Raw genomic sequence first — 21,322 nt, forward strand, 5'->3', positions numbered from 1 at the left:
CAGTGGCCTTTCTGAGTGTAGGAGAAGCCACTGGGTCATTTTGGGGTGTCTGGAGAGCACTTCCCTTCAGAGAAGGAGTTAAAGACAACTGAGAAGCTTTAGAGAGTTGGGGCAAGAAGTTGAGAGAGAGAGCGAGAGAGAGAGAGCGAGAGAGATAAAGAAGGGAAGCAAAGAGAAAGAAAAAGGAGACAGAGAACAGAGAGAAGGAGGATGAAGGGAGGGAAGAGGAAGTGAGCCCCGATAACTTTGTTAGACTCCTTCATGAGCTGGCTATTGAGGGGAAGTGAAGGGAAAAGAGGAAAGTCAATGCGATGTGGGGGCTGAACAAGCATGTTGTGGACCCAAGCATGTGGCTCTATAGATACGCATGTATTTTATCTGTACAATGTTTTATAGAAGTTTATTAATTTATACACTCTGAAAGCAGGAATCTGCAGCAGGGGAGCTGGGTCATGAGTGTGCAGACTGTACACTATTGGCTGGGGGGAGGTTGCAGCTTTGGCTTTTGAAATAAACTGGCCTGGTTTGGGCTTGTTCTCATGCGCCAGCTAGCAATAATAAGAATTGTGGATTTTGTTAAATATTTACCCAGTCCCAAGCACTGGGATAGAGACAAGACAATCACACTGGACCCAATCCCTGTTCCATATGGGGTTCATCATTCATTCATTCATTCAATCATTTATTGAGCGCTTACTGTGTGCAGAGCACTGTACTAAGCACTTGGAAAGTACAAATCGGTAACCTATAGAGACAGTCCCTACCCAACGAAGGGCTCACAGTCTAGAAAGGGGAGACAGACAACAAAACGAAACAAGTAGACAGGTGTCAATACCTTCAGAATAAATAGAATTATAGCTGGATACAATCCAGGAGGGAGGGACAACAAGGATTTAATCCCAGTTTTAGTGGCTGTTTCCACTAGGCCATGCCAGCTGTTGACCAGTGGCTCGGTCCTCCAGTAACAGCCGTCTGGGTGCCCCGGCTTGAGACACCCATTCATCCTCTAGGCTCTGAGCTCATTGTGGGCAGAGAATTGTTGTATTGTATTTTCCCAAGCGCTTAGTACAGTGCAGTGCTTAATAAATACGGTTGAACGAATGGACGAATTCAATTGTATTTACTTACCGTATGCATTTGGGAGAGGACAATATAACAATAAACGGACACATTCCCTGCCCACAACGAGTTTACAGGAATGGTGGGTTGGGAGAGGAAATTTTGGAGGTGTCTTCCCCGGAAAAGAAAGGCAAGGTGCCGGCTCTAGGCTCCGTGGGGAGTGGCCAAGTCCAGGATGTTTGTGTTATTTCATCCAGACCCCGACGGTAGAAACTCTGTGCATCAGTGGGATCCTGGAATGAGGAATGCAAAATATTTCCACTGGTTTCAACAGCCTTTATTGCCCCTCACACCCTCACCTCTTCCTGGTGCCAACACCCACTCGGCACTCAGGCAGAGCAGGGACCAGTTACACAAGTTTCCCCAGCAGTGGGGTCATGCCCGGGATGGGCTGAGCCAAGGGCTAAGCTGTCGCTACCGATGGCACAGAGGCAAGTGTGGATTCTACTGGAAACCCAACTGTGGGCGTTGTTGGGATTTCTTGTCCCTTAGGCCAAAGTGATCTTGCCCCTCCAATTTGAAAAGGATGCTGGGGGAGGCTTGCTTATCCATTAGTACAGTGCTGTGCACACAGTAAATGCCCAATAAATACAACTGATTGATTGATTGATAGATTGATCCTTTCTGAGCCAGGACATTGTGCAAGGGAGGAAATGTGAAATTAAAGTGAATCAATCAACCAGTGGTTATTGACAGCTTATAGTGTGCAGAGCACTGTACTAAGGGCCTGGGAAAGTACACTGCAACAGAGATGGTAGACTCATTCCTGGCCTATAATGAGCTTACAATATTGTTATATTGTACTCTCCCAAGCGCATAATATAGTGCTGTGCACACAATAATCGTTCAATTCATTCAATCGTATTATGATTGCCTGGCTGACTAGAGAGGCTTCACTTTGGCTTCCCGAAGCTCAGCTGACAGCATCTTCGTGCTCAGGAACACGCCTAGCAGCCAGGGCCGGGTCCACCCTGCAAAAGCTTTTTTTTTTTTATGATATCTGTAAAGTTCTTACTCTGTGCCAGGCACTGTAGTAAGCACTGGAGAAGATACAAGATAATCAGGATGGACCCAGTCCATGTCCCACATGGAGTTCACAGTCTTAACCCCCATTTTACAGATAACTGAGGCACAGATAAGTGACGTGGCTTGCCCAAGGTCACACAGCTGACAAGTGGCAGAGCCGGGATGAGAATCCAGGTCCTTCTGACTCCAAAGCCTGTGCTCTTTCCACTAGGCCGTGGTGTTTCTGGCAGAGTTGGTCAGATACGGTGGCAGCAACAGCGGAGCCAGTGAGAGTTCAGTGTGGAGAATAACGGTGAAAGCAGCCGACCTACGGGGTCCTAACCATAGATCCCACCCTTCCATCTGTCCCGCTCCTCCTCACAGCGGTGGAAGCGTCACTGAAGGTTTGGGTCGGCCGCAGGGAGAGAGAGAAAGAGGCGCCGGAGATCTCTCTTCTTTCTCCCAGCTCCTCTGCCAGGAGGGTGCAGAGACAGAAGGGGTAAAGTCAAATCGTCTACCCTGCTCTTTGCCCTCTATTCTGGGTGGAAGGTGCCAAGGGAATGGCTAAAGGCAGGGGGATGGGTAGGAGAGTTGTGAGGCATAGGGATAATTGAGAGTTTTCCAGGCATGGGAGCCTCAGAAGGGGTGCTGGAAGCATTTTTGGCCTAGCGCCATCATCATTGTGCACAGAGCACTATGATGATGATGATGGTATTTGTTAAGCGCTTACTATGTTCAAAGCACCGTTCTAAGCGCTGGGGGGATACAAGGTGATCAGGTTGTCCCACGGGGGGCTCACAGTCTTAATCCCCATTTGACAGATGAGGGAACTGAGGCCCAGAGAAGTGAAGTGGCTTGCCCAAGGTCACACAGCTGACAAGAGAAGCAGCGTGGCTCAGTGGAAAAGAGCATGGGCTTTGGAGTCAGAGGTCATGGGTTCAAACCCCGGCTCCGCCAATTGTCAGCTGTGTGGCTTTGGGCAAGTCACTTCACTTCTCTGGGCCTCAGTTCCCTCATCTGTAAAATGGGGATGAAGACTGTGAGCCCCACGTGGGACAACCTGATCCCCTTGTAACCTCCCCAGCGCTTAGAACAGTGCTTTGCACATAGTAAGCGCTTAATAAATGCCATCATTTATTTTATTTTTTTTTAAGTGGTGGAGCCAGGATTCGAACCTATGACCTCTGACTCCCAAGCCCATGCTTTTTCCACTGAGCCATGCTGCTTCTCTAACATGGGTGTTAAATTTTGGGTCTCTTTATCACTGTTACCTTGCCTGGCCCGATTGCGAAGGAAGGGTGGGAGTCTCTGCTTCGGCCACGTGTGTGGGTTGAGGGAAGAGGGAATTTCGTCCTGGTAGAGCTCCCAGTTCCCAAACCAGTCTAATCTCTTGTGATTTTTGACGGCAGAGGCTGGGGGTGGGAGCAGTGATCTGATCCTAAGCATTTGGAAGAGTGAAGACAGTACAACAGAGTTGGCCGACTCGTTCCCTGCCCATAACAAGCTTACAGTCTAGAGGGAGAGGAGCTGGGAGAGAGTGTAAAGAAGGGGAAGGGGGACACTGAAACTGGAGGATGGAGAGACAAGGGCCATTGGAAGGGAATGGCTGAGAGGGGAGGAATGGCAGAAAGCCGCCTCTTTGCCTAGTGGTTGTGGAATGGGCTTGCCTGTGCCTGCCAGCCAACAGGAAACAGAGGCAGGCTCTTTTCATCTCAAACCCCAAGCTCATCTAATTACACCTCAGCCCAATTCTGGGCCTGGTCCATGCTCCAACAGGGGAAGAAGACAGAGAGGATACAGATACTCTGCACCAATTAATCCTCACGTGGTAGTAGGGTTGGTATTTATTGAGCATTCACTATGTGCAGAGCACTGTAGTAAGCGCTTGGGAGAGTACAGTACAAAAAAATTAGTGGACCCGTGGCCTGACCAATTGTTGCCAATTTGTACTTCCCAAGCGCTTAGTACAGTGCTCTGCACATAGTAAGCGCTCAATAAATACGATTGATGATGATGATGACCATAACGAGCTTAAAGTCTGGATGAGAAGGAACTGAGGCGCAGAGAAATTAAGTGACTTGCCCAAGGTCACACAGCAGACAAGTGGTGGAACCAGGATTAGAACCCAGGTCCTTCTAACTCCCAAGCCCGTACTCTATCCACGCTGCTTCTCCTGGTGTACCCAATAGATGTAATGCAATGTATTAAGCGCTTGAGAAACTACAAGACAAGTGACACATTCTCTGCTCACAAGGAGCCTTCCCTTTAACTGGGAAAACCTACATAAAAGCATTTACTAATAGAGGTCATGATAAGTAATTGAATACAAAAGTACTGAGGATGGGTATAAATATATTCATGGGCACTAGAAACAGCTAGTGCTGGAAATTAATCAGGATTGGCTTTTGGAGGAGGTGGGATTGCAGGACTTTGAATGCTGGGATAGTTTTATTAGTCTGTCAAATTTGAGAAAGTCTAAGCCAGGGGAACAGGATGTGTGAGGGGATTGAAACGGGAGTTAAGGATGAAGTACAGCTTGGTTGACTTGGGAGGAATGAAGAGAGTGGGCTGGGAGGTAGCAGGTGAAGCCAGGTGGAAAGGTAAGGAGAAGGGGCCAGTTAGTGGAGAGCCTTGAAGCTGATTTTGAGTTTTCATTTGATGTGGGGAATTACAAGAAGCTAGTAGAGGTTTTGAGGAGAAGAAAGATGTATTCAGAGAGGCATTTCAAGAAGACGATCCACACAGCAGCATAAGTGGAGGGAGGAGAGCCCGGAGGCTGGGAGGCCCACGTGGAGTCAGCAGTCGAGCCATAGTATGACCAGATGTTGTATCGAGGTGTTGCTGCTTGTGTGAGAAGGAAGTGGAACATCTGGGAGATGTGTAGGAAGAATCAATCGAAGGCATTTATTGAGTGCTTACTGTATGCAGAACACTGTACTAAGTGCTTGGGAGAGTACAGTATAACAGAGTTGGTAGACTCTGCCCACTGTGAGCTTACAGGCTAAAGGACCGCCACTGAATGTAATCACGGAAGGAGAGTGAGGAGTCGGAGGTGACATCGAGGCTGCAGGCTTCTGGGACAGGGTGATGGTAGGGGTGGTGACTGAGATGTGAGAGTTACGAGGAAGAGTGGGTTTAAAAGGGAAAAATGAGTTCTGCTTTAGACTCCTTGTGTTTGGCGTGCTGGTTATCCAACCAAGTGGTCACATTCTGGGAGCAGGGGATGTGGGATTGCAGGTCACGAGAGGTCAGGGCTAGAGATAAATTTGGGAGTCTATTACACAGAGATGGTAATTGAAACCATGTGAACGGGTGAGCTCCCAAGAGTGAGGGAGGAGCAGGCGTGGGGGTGGGAAAAGAGCCCTGTAGGATAGAAGGCGGAGGAGACAAACGAAACTGAGAATGAGCAGAAAGGTGGGAGGAGAACAAAGTATTGTGTCAGCAAAAACCAAGGCCAGAGTATGTTTCGAGGAGGGAGCGGTTCTGTATCAAAAGCAGTTGAAATGTCAGGGAGGATCAACACAGAGTATAACCCTTTGGACTTAGCTCTAAGGTCACTGGCGACTTTAGTGAACATGGCCTCGGTTAACTAAAAAAAACCTGGCTAAGTGAATCGAAGAGTTGGTGGGGAGGAAATGAAGGCGGTAGGATAAGACGCTGAATTCACAAATGTAGCCCATGGGGATTTGTTTGGTCAAAGGATCTACTTTGTGGCCTGCAGGGGAAATCCAAGCAGGTGCTGGGATGGGAGATCTTGGCTCAGAGCCAGGAAGAGGTGCACTGAGTAGCTATTTACATCCTTATAACCCTTCAAGGGAAGCAGCGTGGCTCAGTGGAAAGAGCCCGGGCTTTGGAGTCAGAGGTCATGGGTTTGAATCCCGGCTCTGCCACGTCTGCTGTGTGACCTTTGGCAAGTCACTTAACTTCTCTGAGCCTCAGTTCCCTCATCTGTAAAATGGGGATCAAGACTGTGAGCCCCCTGTGGGACAACCTGATTACCTTGTAACCTCCCCAGTGCTTAGAACAGTGCTTTGCACATAGTAAGCACTTAATAAATCCCATTATTAATTCAACACTTTCCTTTTCCCCACGGTTTCTGTCACAGCTGGGGAAGGGTGCCACCCACAAAAACGGAGAGCAGCTTGGCCTACTGGAAAGAACATGGGGCTGGGAGTCAGAGAACCTGGGTTCCAATCCTGGCTCCACTTGCCTGCCTTGGGCAGGTCACTTACGCTGCCCCTCAGTTACCTTAACAGTAAAATGGAGATGAAGTACTTGTTCTCCCTCCTATTTACACTTTGGGCCCCATGCAGGACAGGGACTATGTCTGACCTGATTAACTTGTAGCTACCTTTAAAATAGTGCTTAACATCCAGTGAGTGCTTAAGTACCATTTTGAAAAACCAAACCAAACCAAAAGACCCTTTGAAACTTCTAAATGACCCTCAGACTATTGCAGTGAGTTAGGAGAGGAGTTTTGGCCCCCTGTTGGAAAACAGGTATAGTCAGAGAGAACCTGCTTTACCCCTCTGTCCCTGAAGCCTGGATTCAGACTTCAGGGAAATGCTGATTTCTCAAATGTTAGCGTCTGATTCAGCCAGTGGTGTTATCCATTCAAACTATGTCATAATTCGTTTTGGCTGGACCCTACTGGGGTCAGGCAAGTAAACTAGGTCCCAGCTGGGTGTTAACCTGGCCAGGGTCTTGGCTCAAATCAGCTTCCACTGTTCCCCACTGAAGAACTTCAGCCCCACCTAAAGGGCTAATCTGAGTCATTCATTCCTCACATCCCCTCTCCTGGATAGATCATGTGAGCTCAGACTTCAGTCCATGAAACAGCAACTGCCTTTCAAATCCACCACCTCTTGCGTTCTGGCCTTTCCTGTCCCCTTTCTTTGTAGTTTGGGTCCATTTCACCCCTCTCCCCACCTCCACTGCTGCTCCATCCTGGATGTCTTTCGCTTTAGAGTTGAGCACAGAAGGGTAAGAGCACCCCTGGGTGACTGGTGAGAACACTCTCCCCACCTCCTACACAGGTGTGCTTTACCTCATATCCCCCTGTCCCACAGAGGACACACTCAACACAAGGAATTTTTCAGTTGGGGGAGGGGAGGAAGGACCACCCCCCTCCTCCCCCACCAAAAAAAACCCAAGTTTTTTATTTCAATAAACACAACTTTGGATTCTCCATTAGCAGTCTCTGCCAAGTCTTATCAACAACCTCAGCTCAGTCAGGCCACCAAGCTCAAGGGCCATGGAGACAGTTTCGAATGGCTCAGCTTTTGGGAACCGGTAAGGGCTAGAGGGGTTCTTAAAGCTCCTGCATGTGAGTGACAAAGCCCCTTTGAGGAGATTGCCCCAGACACCCGGGGAAGAGACTGTAGCAGGGCGTGGCCGAGTCTCCCCAGGAGCCTCTGCCAAAAAGTCTGTCTGGACCTGCTCTTTATTTTTATTAATCAAAACTCCCTCCTAAGAACACGAGCTCGATCCAACACAGACAGCAAACCAGAAATGTCTGAGGGAACATCACAGACTTCACACTTGATGGGGGATTAGCCCACCCCGTCTCCTCTCTCCATTCCCTGGAACTTGGACCTGGGCCTAAAAGTAAAGGGGGTTCCCCCGTCTCCCCTTCCCCATTTGCTTGGCCGTCTTAACCGCTGGTTCCTGGGAAGTAACAGATGGATCCTGACCCAATTCAAAATAACACTAGGTATAAGAGCGGGTGGAAGGGGGAGAGGCTCCCAGCACCAGACTCTTAAAGGTGGAGTGGGGGAGAACTTCCCTGTTGGAGGACCAGACTGGACTGGACCAGAAGGGAAGAAAGGGGATGGAGAGCCAATGTCCCAGTGGCTCCCCGGCTCCGTCCAGCTCCTCGTGGGGACGGCTGCCAGGGACTCCCAACTCCAGCATCAACTGAGCCCCCATCCTTCCATTTCTGGGATGCTGCTGGATCTCTTGGTTGGAGACGGTCTTTCTGGGTCTCGTTTTGGTCAGTTGGACTCCGGCGAGGGAGAAAACAAGAGACAAAAATAAAGCTAAATGGCTCTCTCCCTCTGCTCACGGGGGACCCAGGAGTCCGGGGCCCCTGACCAGCTACTCGCTAATGCTGTTGGCCTCGGGAGCGGGGCGTGGGGCGGGATCCAGAGGCACGGTGTGGTGGATGACCCGGTGGTCCCAGCCGACTGTGGTGAGCAGGTTGGGATTCAGGGGGGACCAGGTGGCGTCTCGCACAAAGTCCCTGTGCGCGTGGCTTCTGAACCTGGAAGGAAGGAGAGAGACTGGTGGGGCGGGGCCCCAGGATATGGCACCTGTACAATCTGAGAAGCAGCGTAGCCTAGAAGATAAGAGTGGGGGCCTGGGTTCAAACCCTAGCTCTTCCTCTTTTCTGCTCTGTGACCTTGGCCAAGTCACTTCACTTCTCTTTGCCTCAGTTTCCTCATCTGTGAAATGGGAATTAAGACTCTGAGCTCCATGTGGGACATGGGCTGTGTCCAACCTTAGTTTGTATCTACCCCAGGGGCTGATACCGTGCCTGGCACATATCAAGAGCTTAACACAAAAATAAATAAAATAAAATAAAAATCTCCATGCAGCGAAGGTACCAGTTGCTCACACGCCTAAGGACAGGACTGGATCATTACAGGAAGTCCAGGAGAGAACCGTTCTTAGCCTCTGCAAAACCCCAACCTCCTCCCACCTCATCCCTCAACGAGCAAAAGCCCCGAGGAGTTTGCCCTCTTTCTGTTTGGAAAAGTACAAACCCTGTCTCCATCGTGCCCACCAATCTGCCCATCCATTCATCCATCCCCTCCAAGAGCTTCTAACACCACCCATTTGGGCATCACTTACGCCACTGAGAGGCTGGGGTCCAGTACAGCTACCGAACAATCTTCGCTGACAGAGGCGAGAAAGGGAGAGCTGAAGCGGGAAGGAGAGAGATCAAAGCTGTTCAGTAGAGGCTTATAAAGACCAGGAAGAAACCCTGTTCTCCAGTCTTCCATTCCCCACCCTGCCCAACCACTCCCCACCCGGGTCCAGCGGATCAACGAGACAGCTGCAGAGAGAGAAGACCCTATGTAAGTAAATCCAGACCATTTCCTTGGCAGAAAAATTGCTGCCTAAAGTCAACAGCTGGAGGAAGGGGGAGGGGGCCAGGATACCTGGAAAGCATTCTTTCCGTACAATCCATAACCCTTTGACTCGCACAGGGAATTGCCCAGCTGAGAGCCAAAAGCACTTGAGCTTTCCGGTTCAGGGCTTGGAGCATGTGCAGCACTGGGGGTTTGGGTAGCTTCCAATGTCTGGGCGCTAACCACAAGACTAGGAGACCCAGGGCTCCTTGGAATTTTAAATTGGAAGCTGGCAATGCAGGGAGGGAAAAGGGAGGTCAGGAGGAATAGGATGATGTAAGCTGTTTGCGGGCAGGGAACTTCCCAAGAGCCTAATACAGTACACTGCACCAAGTGGGTGCTCCACCATTACTACTACTACTTTGCTACAGTTCCCGTACAGCCTCATTTTGGGTTAGGATCAAGCAAAAGTATGCTCTATACATCTCCCAAATCCATCAGACTTATTAAGTGCTTATAAGTTGTGGAGCATTGTACACTCTCAGTCCTGCCGTAAAACGTTTCCAGCAAAAAGTATGGTTTGAAGGTTGATGATGATGACGACGGATGGTATCTGTAGAAGTGCTTAATATGTGCCAAGCACTGTTCTAAGCACTGGGGTAGATACAAGGCAATCAGGTTGTCCCACATGGGGCTCGCAGTCTTAATCCTCATTTTGCAAATGAGGTAACTGAGGCACAGAGAAGTGGATCACACAGCAGACAAGCGGTGAGGCGGGGATTAGAACCCACATCCTCTGACTCCCAAGCCTGTGCTCTTTCCACTAAGCCGTGGTGCTTCTCAGTTCACACTAATTCACACTAATGCTGGTAGGGAATTAGGGAAAGTTCATCTGACGATGCAAATCTTCTTGGTTAAGACAGTCAACTTCTATGGGAGAAGTTGTCTGCGTGGGTGGGTGTGTAAAACAGCACAAGTTTTCCTCAAGAATGCAACTCCCGCATTATAGGGGAATGTGAGAAGCAGCACGCCGTAGTGGATAGAGCACAGGCCTAAGTCCTGGGTTCTAATCCCAGCCCTGTCATTTAGCTGCTGTGTGACCCTGGGCAAGTCACTTCACTCCTCTGTGCCTCAGTTACCTCATCGGTAAAATAGGGATTATGACTGTGAGCCCCATGTGGGACACAGACTGTGTCCAATCCCTTGGTTTGTATCTACCCCAGAGCTTAGTAGAGTGCCTGGCACACAGTAGGTGCTTAACAAATGCCATAGAAAAATGCAACCCCCATGTTATAGGGGAACAGGAATTTCTAGGCTCCAGGATGGATCCATGGATAGTTTCAGCCACAGGTCCTGGGCCCCAGGGAAAATCAATAAGCATGAATCAGAACCAGGAAAAAAGGGAAAATTCCACAAATGAACGGCCCTACACATGATAACAGTTCCAGTCTATCTGATGCAATCTCACTGTTTATTGGCTGTTCCTTCCCTGTCTCACTTCCCTTCTTATTCAATCATATTTATTGAGAGCTTACTGTGTGCAGAACACTTTACTGAACACTTGGGAGAACACAATATAACAGAATTGGTAGATACGTTCCCTGCCCATAACAGGCTTACAGCCTAGAGGGGGGCGACAGACATTAATATAAATAAATAAATTACAGATATGTACATAAGTGCTCTGGGGCTGAGGGATGGGTGAATAAAGGGTGCAACAGGACCCCAAACCTTCGAGAACTAGGGACCTGAGAGATGTGGTTTGACTGGAATCTCAGGCCCAGCAGCCAGACCTCGGCTCCTGAGCTGCAGCAGGGAATCCCTTGCCTCGTCTCAAAGGGGTAGAGAAGGGAGCGGCTTCGAGGGTGGGGTGGGGCCGGAGAAGAGCTGAGATGAGGAGGTCAGAGAGTGGTACCTGTGTGAGGAGAAGACCAGCCTTGTGATGCTCTGGGAGTGAACGGTCGAGGTCAGGGAGGAGCCGGGGCTCTTCGTGTCCACCAGGGAGACAGTACCATTCTCATCGCCTGTAGGAAGGGCAGTCAGGGGGCAAAAGCCACGGTCCCGGCCGCCAGACATCCCACTGAGCATCACACAATCCTTCCCTTTGGGTCGCTCTCATCCCCTGGCCACCGGACACTCAAAAGGTCACACGATCCCTCCCTCCGGGTTGCTCCCACCCCCTACCCGGCCGCTGAGGGAAACGGCATTCATAGACGTGGTTGGGACGGGATCCGACATCAAAAGTCCTTACCAAAAACAAAGGAGTCACTCTGCTCAGGGTGCCAGGCCAGGGAAGTAGGAAGGACACCAGGGGCCCCACAGTCTGCAGAGAGGGGAGGAACAAGGCCTGAACTGAGGATAATGGCCGGGCGAGGGACGGAGACTGGGCCGGGAAAGAACCAGAGCTTAACCCGTGGAGCACCTGATCCAAACCCACGGGATCTAAGGCAACAAGTGAGACTCAGGCTCTCTCACTGAGAGAAGGGCCCTGGACCACCCACCCAGGACTTCTGCTCCAGAAATCACCAGCAAGGAGAGAGCAGAGGGGACCCCTGAGCTGCCAGGCTTGGGAAGTCAAACCTTAGGACAGGGAAGCTGGGAGAGGGCTAGGAATAAACAGTAGAGTAAGAAGTAAGGACATGAAAGAGAGATACTCCTCCCTGTGAGGGACAGGGTCTGTGCCTAAGTCCCATTCGTTCATACTTAGTTCAGTGCTCTGCATACAGTACGCACTTAAAAAATACTATTACTAATTCCCGCCCCCTTCCCACTCCATCAGACTCACTGAGCCGAGCTGCAGGCTTCGGACACCGAGTATCCCACAGTAAGATCCTGTTGTCCTGAAAGGGAAAGAATTAAGGCCCAACCTCTTACTCGCACCCACCCTCCTCTTTCATATCCGGCAGACCACAGCTCTCCCCATCTCCGAAGCTCTTCTGAAATCACATCTCCTCTACAAGGCCTTCCCTGATTTATTTCTAGATTTTGCTAGGTGATAGTCCCACAAATTACCACTTCGGTATTTAAGGTCTTACAATCCCCGGTTGCATTTATGTACGTATCTTTACATTCTATTATTTCCTCCTATGTGTAAACTTATTTTGGGGCCTGTCTCTCCTAATAGACTGTAAGCTCCTTGAGGGCAGGGATCGTGGCTACTAATTTCACTGGACTCTCCCAAGTGCACAGTACCAGGTTCTGCACACAGAGAAGCAGCACTGCCTAGTGGAAAGAACACACACCTGGGAATCAGGGGACTCAGGTTCCAAATTCAGCTCTGCCGCTTGTCTGCTGGGACCCTGGTCAAGTCATTTAACTTCTCTGTGCCTCGGTTTCCTTGGCTGTAAAATGGGGATTAAATCCTACTACCTCATACTTAGACTGGGAGTTCCATGTGGGACAGGGACTGTGTCCACCCTGTATCTCCCCCCAGCACTTAGTACAGTACTTGACAAATAGTAAGTGCTTGGCAAGTACCACTCTTGTTACACAGCAGGCGTTTCACAAATACTGCTGACCGACGGATTGAATGAGGAGCTTCGGGCCTCTACCACGGGCTTTATTTTCAATTTCTCCTCGAGTTTGAGGATCCGAGCTTACTCTAGGATATGGGGATGGGGGTCAGGAATAGTGGGGGTTGGGGGTGCCGCTCACCTCACTGCACGACAGAAACACAGCATCCTTGTGGGGAGAAGCGGCCACACACGTCACCTGGCCGGAGTGCGCTACACAGAATACAGATAACAGAGGGGGCCAGGGCATGTGGATGCTCAAGCCTGGCATTAAGCAAAAGGCCTTCTTGGCCTCCAAATGGGGCTGAAACCCCCAGGATGAAACGGCCTGGGGGGCGGGGGGAGCTGTGGCAATTCAGGCAAGGTCTCCCAAGGCTGACAGAACCTACGGCAGCTGTGGAGCCTTTTTTCTTGTGGATCTTTAAGGAAAGCGAGAGCAGCAATCTGCCTAGGTACAGTTCTAACCAAAGGCAGGGGGATAGACTGGTTGACCTCTTTAAATCCCTTCCACCTGAGGTTTTCAAATTTGGCTGTGAATTAAGAAGCAAAGAGCCATCTTAGCCACTGGGTAGACACCCTCCCCAAGTAGGCAGGGTCCCAGTGCCCAAAACTGGCCCAAGGAAAAGACATACAAAGAGAGTGGGTGATATGGCGAGAGGGGGACCGTAAGGGGAGAAATGGGGAAAGAGGTCGGGGGGGGGGGTGGGGGGGGTGGTCTCACCTCGGTACGTGTTTAGTACTGTCTGTTGAACCAAGTCCCAAACCTTCACACTGAAGAGCAAAGAGAAATCGAAGTGCGTTTAGTGTGATCCTCAGCCGGGGAGGCTGGGTTGGGGCAGCAGTGTCAAAACTAATTGTGTTCCGATCAAGTTCAGAAACTCCTTCCAGCCCCCCGCCTCCGTTTTAGGGGTTTCAGGGGCCTGGAGAGGAAAAGGAGACACCACAGCTGGAGCACTGCTATAGCTTCTCCCCTGAAGTCTGGGCCCAGCTCCCAGTAATCCCAGGACAACCTGCACATCCAGAAGGGAGCCCCACTCCCAATCTGTATTTGTTAGGGTCTGGTGAAGGAGACCACAATTAGGGGGCTCCACGATGGCTACGGAAAAGGGGGGAAGGAGGGAGAAAAAGAAAAGGAGGGCAGAGAGGGGCCGACTCACCAGAAGTCTTTGCTGCCACTGACCGCCTGCAGGCTGGGGGTGAGGGTGCTGACGGATGTGACGATATCATCGTGCTCATATTTACAGAACTTGCTGACAATAAGCGTCTCGTTCTCGTCCAATTCCCACAGCTCCACTGCACCTGGGGGGCAGAAGAGTGGGGCAAGGGGAGAGCAGGGGCAAAGAGATTCAGGGGCCCGGTGGGCCACCTCTGTACATAAAAGCCAAACAAAAGGAAACTTTTGAGCTAATGGGACACCAAGAGGCATGCAAATTATGCTCTCGACCTCCGTGAGCACAATGTGATACCACAGCTGCCCTTCCACAAAAGGGTCCTGGGTGCTCTGTGGCAGTTGCTCTGAAGGGTTGTCTTTGGCTGACTCTCCCTGGTGTTCCTCCACAACTGCCAGCAGCAACGGGCTGGATGGAGTGTGCTCTCTTTTAGATTGTGAGTTTCCAAATGGACAGGGACTACATCTAATTCCACCTATGCATTATCTCCCAACACTTAGTACGGTGCTCTGCACACAGTAAGTACTTAATCAATACTATTATTATTATTATTATTATTACTACTACCAACACTACTACCCCACGCCACCTGTCACGTGGCTTTTGGGTAGGTTGTGGGTGTAGCATTTCAGGGTGTCTGCCAGGCCCCTTAGCCCGAGGCCCAGTTTGAGTCTCATAACTCCAAGAAGAATCAGATCATTTCAATCAATCAATCAATGTATTAGTCGCTTGGGAGAGCATGATACAACAGAATTAGCAGGTGCATTCCCTGCCCTGAACAAGCTTAGAGTCTAGAGGGGGAGACGGAGATTACTATGTATAAATAATTTACAATATATAATTTAAGGACATGCATATAAGTGCTTTGGGGTTGGGAGTGGGATGCATAGCAAATGTTCAAAGGTTACAGATTGAAGTGCTTAGACAACGCAGAAAGGAGAGTGAGTCAGGGAAAAAGAGGGCTTAAATGGAGAAGGCCTCTTGGAAGAGATGTGAAATGGAAGTCTCGCATATATGGAGAGGGAGGGAGTTCCAGACTAGTGGGAGGATGTGGGAAAGGAGTCGGTGGTGAAATGTGATTCTAGAGCCACAGGCTGCCAATCCCCGCTAAACAATCCCTCCGGGGGACTCCTTAGCCAAGGGGCTGCGGAAAGCGGAAATCTGAGTTACATGAAGAGTAAAAAAGAGCTAGGTTGTTCTAGAACCTGCTTCTAGAAGAGCAGGGGCTACTGGATGTTCAGAATGGCACCCACCTCAGCGTAAGTTCCATACTCATCTAAGCAGCCTTGCACACAGCCACTCACAGGCTTGGAAAAAGAATTGTGTATGCTAGGCTAGTGATCTGTTTGTAAGCCAAGGTTTTGGTGGGACACATCTGTTTTAAGATGGGTCTTCATTTCACACCACTCCATTCCTTTAGAATAAGGACTGGGCAACTTACAATTACAAAATTCAGCAAAAAACAAATTATGATTGGCATCAGGGCAGAGGTGGAAAAGGAGGAAAAGAATGAACCTTGAGGCAGGGGAATGGATAAGATGACTTTTCAGGCCACCTCTTCATCAATCTACGGTACTTATTGAGCACCTGCTGCATACAGAGCACTATACAAAGCGATTAGGTGAGTACAACAGAGTTGGTAGATGCGTTCCCTGTCCACAACAAGCTTACAGTCTAGAGGATCTCATCATTCCAATCCTAAAGTAGGGCAAATGGCCAGAGGCTGCAACTCAGGTAGGTGGGGTGAGACGGTAGGGAACCTGTAAGGATTCAAACCCGGGGTCTGACCCCAGTCTAGACCCTCAGCCCATGTTTCCAGTTCCCTCTCCTGCTGGGGGCAACTCACCAGAATCAGAAGCCACCAAGATGCCTCTGTCAGCCACCCACGTGAGGTCGGACAGCCCCGCTTCTGTCTGGACACCAGCCGAGCAGAAGCCTTCGTTGGGGGCTGCACAGGGATCCTTGAACACCCACAGGGAGCCGGTCCAGCAGCGGCCACTCAGGCTGGACGCCCCCAGGAGCAGGGTGCCATCTGCAAGGGGAGACCAAACGGCCCGTCAGCTCCAGCACAGGGTAGGGACGGGTCTCTGAGAGTGGTGGATGGGGATCTGGAGAGCTCAGAGTTAGAGAGGGTTACCCAGGGAACCAAAAGGAGTTTGGGATGAAAGGGAGAGGGGAAACTTGGAATGTTCTCCTAACATGGAGGCCGGTGGGGCTGGTGGTTCAGGTACAATAAGTCTGGCAGGCACAGAGTAGGGTGGAAAATTTGGGGTGTCAGGGCTTGGGGAGGCAACCTGGGCTAATTCAGGCATAGAATGGGATGGCGTGACGTGCGGGCAAGGGGAATTTAGAGGTGGGAGGGTGGAATGCTATCATAGTCGGGGACATGGATGTATTTTAAGGAGAGATATGCTGGGAATTCGAGAGTCTGAGACCGGGGGATCAGGAGTTCGTGTGGCTTAGTGGAAAGAGCAAGAAATTGGGAGTCAGAGGTCGTGGATTCTAATATTGCCTCCACCACTTGTCAACTGCATGATTTTGGGCTAACTTCTCTGCGCCTCAGTTCCCTCATCTGTAAAATGGGGATTAAGACTGTGAGCCCCACGTGAGACAACCTGGTTACCTTGTATCTACCCCAGTGCTTGGCACATTGGGCTAACTTCTCTGTGCCTCAGTTCCCTCATCTGTAAAATGGGGATTACGACTGTAAGCCCCACGAGGGACAACCCGGTTACCTTGTATCTACCCCAGCGCTTGGCACATAGTAAGTGCTGAGCAAATACCACCACCATTAACGTGCCTCACACTGTTCTAAGTGCTTGGGAGAGCCCAACAGAGGTAGGAGACCCATCACCTGCCCTCGAGGGAGTTGTAGTCTAGCGGGAGAGGCGATTTTATTCTGATGGTATTGACACCTGTCTACTTGTTTTGTGTTGTTGTCTGTCTCCCCCTTCTAGACTGTGAGCCCGTTTTTGGGTAGGGACTGTCTCTGTATATTACCGATTTGTACTTCCCAAGCGCTTAGTCCAGTGCTCTGCACACAGTAAGCACTCAAAAAATACAATTGAATGAATGAATGACCCCCAAAATAAATGATAGGAAGGGAGGGGCTGGGGCGAGGATGGAGAGGGGGATCTGACAGTGACCCCACTGTTGGTTAGGAAGTGTCTCTATGTTGCCAAATTGTATTAATAATAATGATGGCATTTGTGAAGTACTTACTATGTGCAAAGCACTGTTCTAAGCGCTGGGGGGATACAAGGTGATCAGGTGGTCCCACGTGGGGCTCAGTCTTAATCCCCATTTTACAGATGAGAGAACTGAGGCACAGTGGAGTGACTTGCCCAAAGTCACACAGCTGACAAGTGGCAGAGGCGGGATGAGAACCCACGACCTCTGACTTCCAAGCCTCTTTCCACTGAGCCATGCTGCTTCTCGTACTTCCCCAAGCGCTTAGTCCAGTGCTCTGCACACAGTAAGCACTCAATAAATAAGATTGAATTGTACTTCCCAAGCACTTGGTAAGAATGATAATGTTGGTATTTGTTAGACGCTATGTGCTAAGCACTGTTCTAAGCGCTGGGGGAGATACAAGATAATCAGATGGTCTCACGTGGGGCTCACAATTTTTCATCCCCTGACTGAGAAGCAGCATGGCTCAGTGGAAAGAGCCCAGGCTTTGGAGTCACAGGTCATGGGTTCAGATCCCAGCTCTGCCAACTGTCAGCTGTGTGGCTTTGGGCAAGTGACTTCACTTCTCTGGGCCTCAGTTCCCTCATCTGTAAAATGGGGATGAAGACAGAGTGAGCCCCCCGTGGGAGAGACTGATCACTTTGTAACCTCCCCAGCGCTTAGAACAGTACTTTGCACATAGTAAGCACTTAATAAATATCATTATTATCTACCCTAGCGCTTAGAACAGTGCTGCTGCGTGACCTTGGGCAAGTCATTTAACTTCTCTGAGCCTCAGTTCCCTCATCTGTCAAATGGGGATGAAGACTGCGAGCCCCCGATGGGACAACCTGATCACTATGTAACCTCCCCAGTGCTCAGAACAGTACTTTGCACATAGTAAGCACTTAACTTCTCTGAGCCTCAGTTCCCTCATCTGTCAAATGGGGATGAAGACTGCGAGCCCCCCGTGGGACAACGTGATCACTGTGTAACCTCCCCAGTGCTTAGAACACTACTTTGCACATGGTAATCACTTAATAACTTCTCTGAGCCTCAGTTCCCTCATCTGTCAAATGGGGATGAAGACTGTGAGCCCCTCATGGGACAACTTGATCACCTTGTAACCTCCCCAGCGGCTGGCACACAGTAAGCGCTTAATGAATACCATCATCATTATTATTATCTCCATTTTACAGGCGAGGGAACTGAGGCACAGAGAAGTGACTTGCCCAAGGTCACAGTGCTGTGCACACAGTAAGCGCTCACATGGCTCAGTGGAAAGAGCTCGGGCTTTGGAGTCAGAGGTCAGGGGTTCGAATGCCGGCTCCGCCACACATCTGCTGTGTGACCTTGGGCAAGTCACTTCACTTCTCTGGACCTCAGTTACCTCATCTGTAAAATGGGAATTAAGACTGTGAGCCCCCCGTGGGACAACCTGATCAGCTTGTATCCCCCCAGCGCTTAGAACAGTGCTTTGCACATGGTAAGTGCTTAACAAATGCCATCATTATTATTATTATTTCATTCAATCAATCGTATTTATTGAGCGCTTACTGTGTGCAGAGCACTGCAGTAAGCGCTTGGGAAGTACAAGTTGGCAACATATAGAAACAGTCCCTACCCAACAGCGGGCTCACAGTCTAGAAGGGGGAGGCAGAGAACAAAACCAAACATATTAACAAAATAAAATAAATAGAATAGATATGTACAAATAAAATAAATAGAGTAATAAATATGTACAAATATATATATATACAGGTGCTGTGGGGAAGGGAAGGAGGTAAGACGGGGGGATGGAGAGGGGGAGATTATTATTATTAATAGATACGACTGAATCAATCAATCGCATTATTGAGCGCTTACTGTGTGCGGAGCACTGTACTAAGCGCTTGGGAAGTACAAGTTGGCAACATATAGAGACAGTCTCTACCCAACAGTGGGCTCACAGTCTAGAAGGGGAAGACAGAGAACAAAACCAAACATATTAACAAAATAAAATAGAGTAATAAATATGTACAAACATATTTGTATGTACATATTGAGGCAGCGTGGCTCAGTGTAGAAAGTCAGAGGTCAGGGGTTCAAATCCCGACGGCTCCACCAATTGTCAGCTGTGTGACTTTGGGCAACTCACTTAGCTTCTCTGTGCCTCAGTTCCCTCATCTGTAAAATGGGGATGGAGACTGTGAGCCCCCCGTGGGACAACCTGATCACCTTGTAACCTCCCCAGCGCTTAGAACAGTGCTTTGCACAGAGTAAGCGCTTAATAAATATCATTATTATTATTATACATATATACAGGTGCTGTGGGGAAGGGAAGGAGGTAAGACGGGGGGGGTGGAGAGGGGAAGATTATTATTATTAACAGATACGACTGAATGAATGATTGAATGAATGTGAGGAGGTTCGGTCCTGAGCCTCGTGCGGGGGGGGGGGGGGGGGGGGGGGAATGTGTGTGTGAATAAATACAAGTTGGCAACATACAGAGACAGTCCCTACCCAACAGTGGGCTCACAGTCTAGAAGGGGGAGGCAGAGAACAAAACCAAACATATTAACAAAATAAAATAAATAGGATATGTACAAGTATAATAGAGTGATAAATATGTACAAACATATATACCTATATACACCTTGTAACCTCCCCAGCGCTTAGAACAGTGCTTTGCACAGAGTAAGCGCTTAATAAATGCCATTATTATTATACATATATACAGGTGCTGTGGGGAAGGGAAGGAGGTAAGACGGGGGGATGGAGAGGGGGAGATTATTATTATTAACAGATACGACTGAATGAATGACTGAATGAATGTGAGGGGTTTCTGTCCGAGCCTCGTGCGGGGGGGGGGGGGGGGGGGGGTTGATGTGTGTGTGAATGAATGAATGAGTGAATGTGAGGGGTTTCGGTCCCGAGCCTTGTGCGGGAGGGGGGGATGGATGGATGAACGAATGAATGAATGTGAGGGGTTTCGGTCCCGAGCCTCGTGCGGGGTGTGTGTGTGTGTGTGTGTGTGTGAATGAGTGAGTGAATGAATGAATGAATTAATGAATGTGAGGGGTTTCAGACTCGAGCCTCGTGCGGGTGTGTGTGTGTGTGTGTGTGTGTGTGTGTGAATGAATGAATGAATGAATGTGAGGGGTTTCGGACTCGAGCCTCATGCGGGGGGTGTGTGTGTGTGTGGGTGAATGAATGAATGAATGAATGTGAGGGGTTTCGGACTCGAGCCTCGTGTGTGTGGGGGGGAATGGATGAATGAATGAATGTGAGGGGTTTCGGTCCCGAGCCTCGTGCGGGGTGTGTGTGTGTGAATGAATGAATGAATGAATGTGAGGGGTTTCGGACTCGAGCCTCGTGCGGAGTGTGTGTGTTTGTGTGTGAGAGAGTGTGAATGAATGAATGAATGTGAGGGGTTTCAGACCCGAGCCTCGTGTGTGTGTGTGTGTGGGGGGGGGGGGGGATGGATGGATGGATGAATAAATGAATGAATGTGAAGGGTTTCGGTCCCGAGCCTCGTGCGGGTGTGTGTGTGTGTGTGTGTGTGTGTGTGTACGAATGAATGAATGAATGTGAGGGGTTTCGGACTCGAGCCTCGTGCGGGGTGTGTGTGTGAATGAATGAATGTGAGGGGTTTCGGACCCGAGCCTCGTGCGGGGTGTGTGTGTGTGTGTGTGTGTGTGTGTGTGTGTGTGAATAAATGAATGAATGTGAGGGGTTTCGGACCCGAGCCTCGTGTGTGTGTGGGGGGGGGGGGGGGGGAATGGATGGATGGATGGATGGATGGATGAATGAATGAATGTGAAGGGTTTCGGTCCCGAGCCTCGTGCGGGGTGTGTGTGTATGAATGAATGAGTGAATGAGTGAATGAATGTGAGGGTTTTGGGTCCCGAGCCTCGTGTGGAGGGGGGAGGGGAGGGCCGGGCAGGGCAGCGTGCGAGTCGGAGTCCGGCTCACCGGGCCGGTAGCGGGCCGCCTCCAGCTGCCGCTCCATGCAGGCGGGGGCGTTGGGCGGCAGGTTCCAGTCGTTGGGCGGCGGCGGAGGAGCAGGAGGAGGAGGCGGAGGAGGCTGAGGAGGAGGCGGAGGCGGCTGAGGAGGAGCCGGCGGCGGCGGGGTCTCCTCCCGCATCCCGGCGGCCGTTCCCGCGCCGCGCGCGCCTCTCCCCCTTCCCACTCCCCACGTGCCGCTCGCGCCCGCCCCGCCCCCCGACGACGTCTCGCGAGACCCGCCCCCTCCCCGGAACGGGGACTACGGCTTCTCGCGAGATGTCTCCCC

At 50.3% G+C, this 21,322-nt stretch overlaps 1 protein-coding gene across 1 annotated transcript; it reads right to left on the minus strand.

Moving 5' to 3' along the window:
- Window positions 1-7,213: 7,213 nt before the first annotated feature.
- On the minus strand, window positions 7,214-21,175 carry WDR77 (WD repeat domain 77). The gene is made up of 10 exons (XM_038749757.1): window positions 21,004-21,175; window positions 15,725-15,910; window positions 13,867-14,008; window positions 13,431-13,480; window positions 12,852-12,922; window positions 11,983-12,037; window positions 11,449-11,520; window positions 11,113-11,221; window positions 8,977-9,045; window positions 7,214-8,386 (listed from the first exon to the last, which is right to left on the minus strand). Exons 1-10 carry the CDS (start codon window positions 21,173-21,175, stop codon window positions 8,221-8,223), a joined length of 1,092 nt encoding a protein of 363 aa, XP_038605685.1. The 3' UTR covers window positions 7,214-8,220.
- Between the last annotated feature and the right edge of the window lie 147 nt (window positions 21,176-21,322).

Source organism: Tachyglossus aculeatus, chromosome 7 (genome assembly GCF_015852505.1).
Source record: "Tachyglossus aculeatus isolate mTacAcu1 chromosome 7, mTacAcu1.pri, whole genome shotgun sequence".
NCBI lineage: Eukaryota > Metazoa > Chordata > Mammalia > Monotremata > Tachyglossidae > Tachyglossus > Tachyglossus aculeatus.

Bases quoted from the DNA above. Each gene is read 5' to 3' on its own strand.
- WDR77 (XM_038749757.1), bottom strand. From the start codon at position 21,175: ATGCGGGAGGAGACCCCGCCGCCGCCGGCTCCTCCTCAGCCGCCTCCG. The intron at 14,009-15,724 runs GTGAGTTGCCCC...TCTGCCCCCCAG, and splicing joins CTTGGTGGCTTCTGATTCTG to GTGCAGTGGAGCTGTGGGAA. The intron at 9,046-11,112 runs GTACCACTCTCT...TTCCCGCTTCAG, and splicing joins CTGGTCTTCTCCTCACACAG to CTCTCCCTTTCTCGCCTCTG.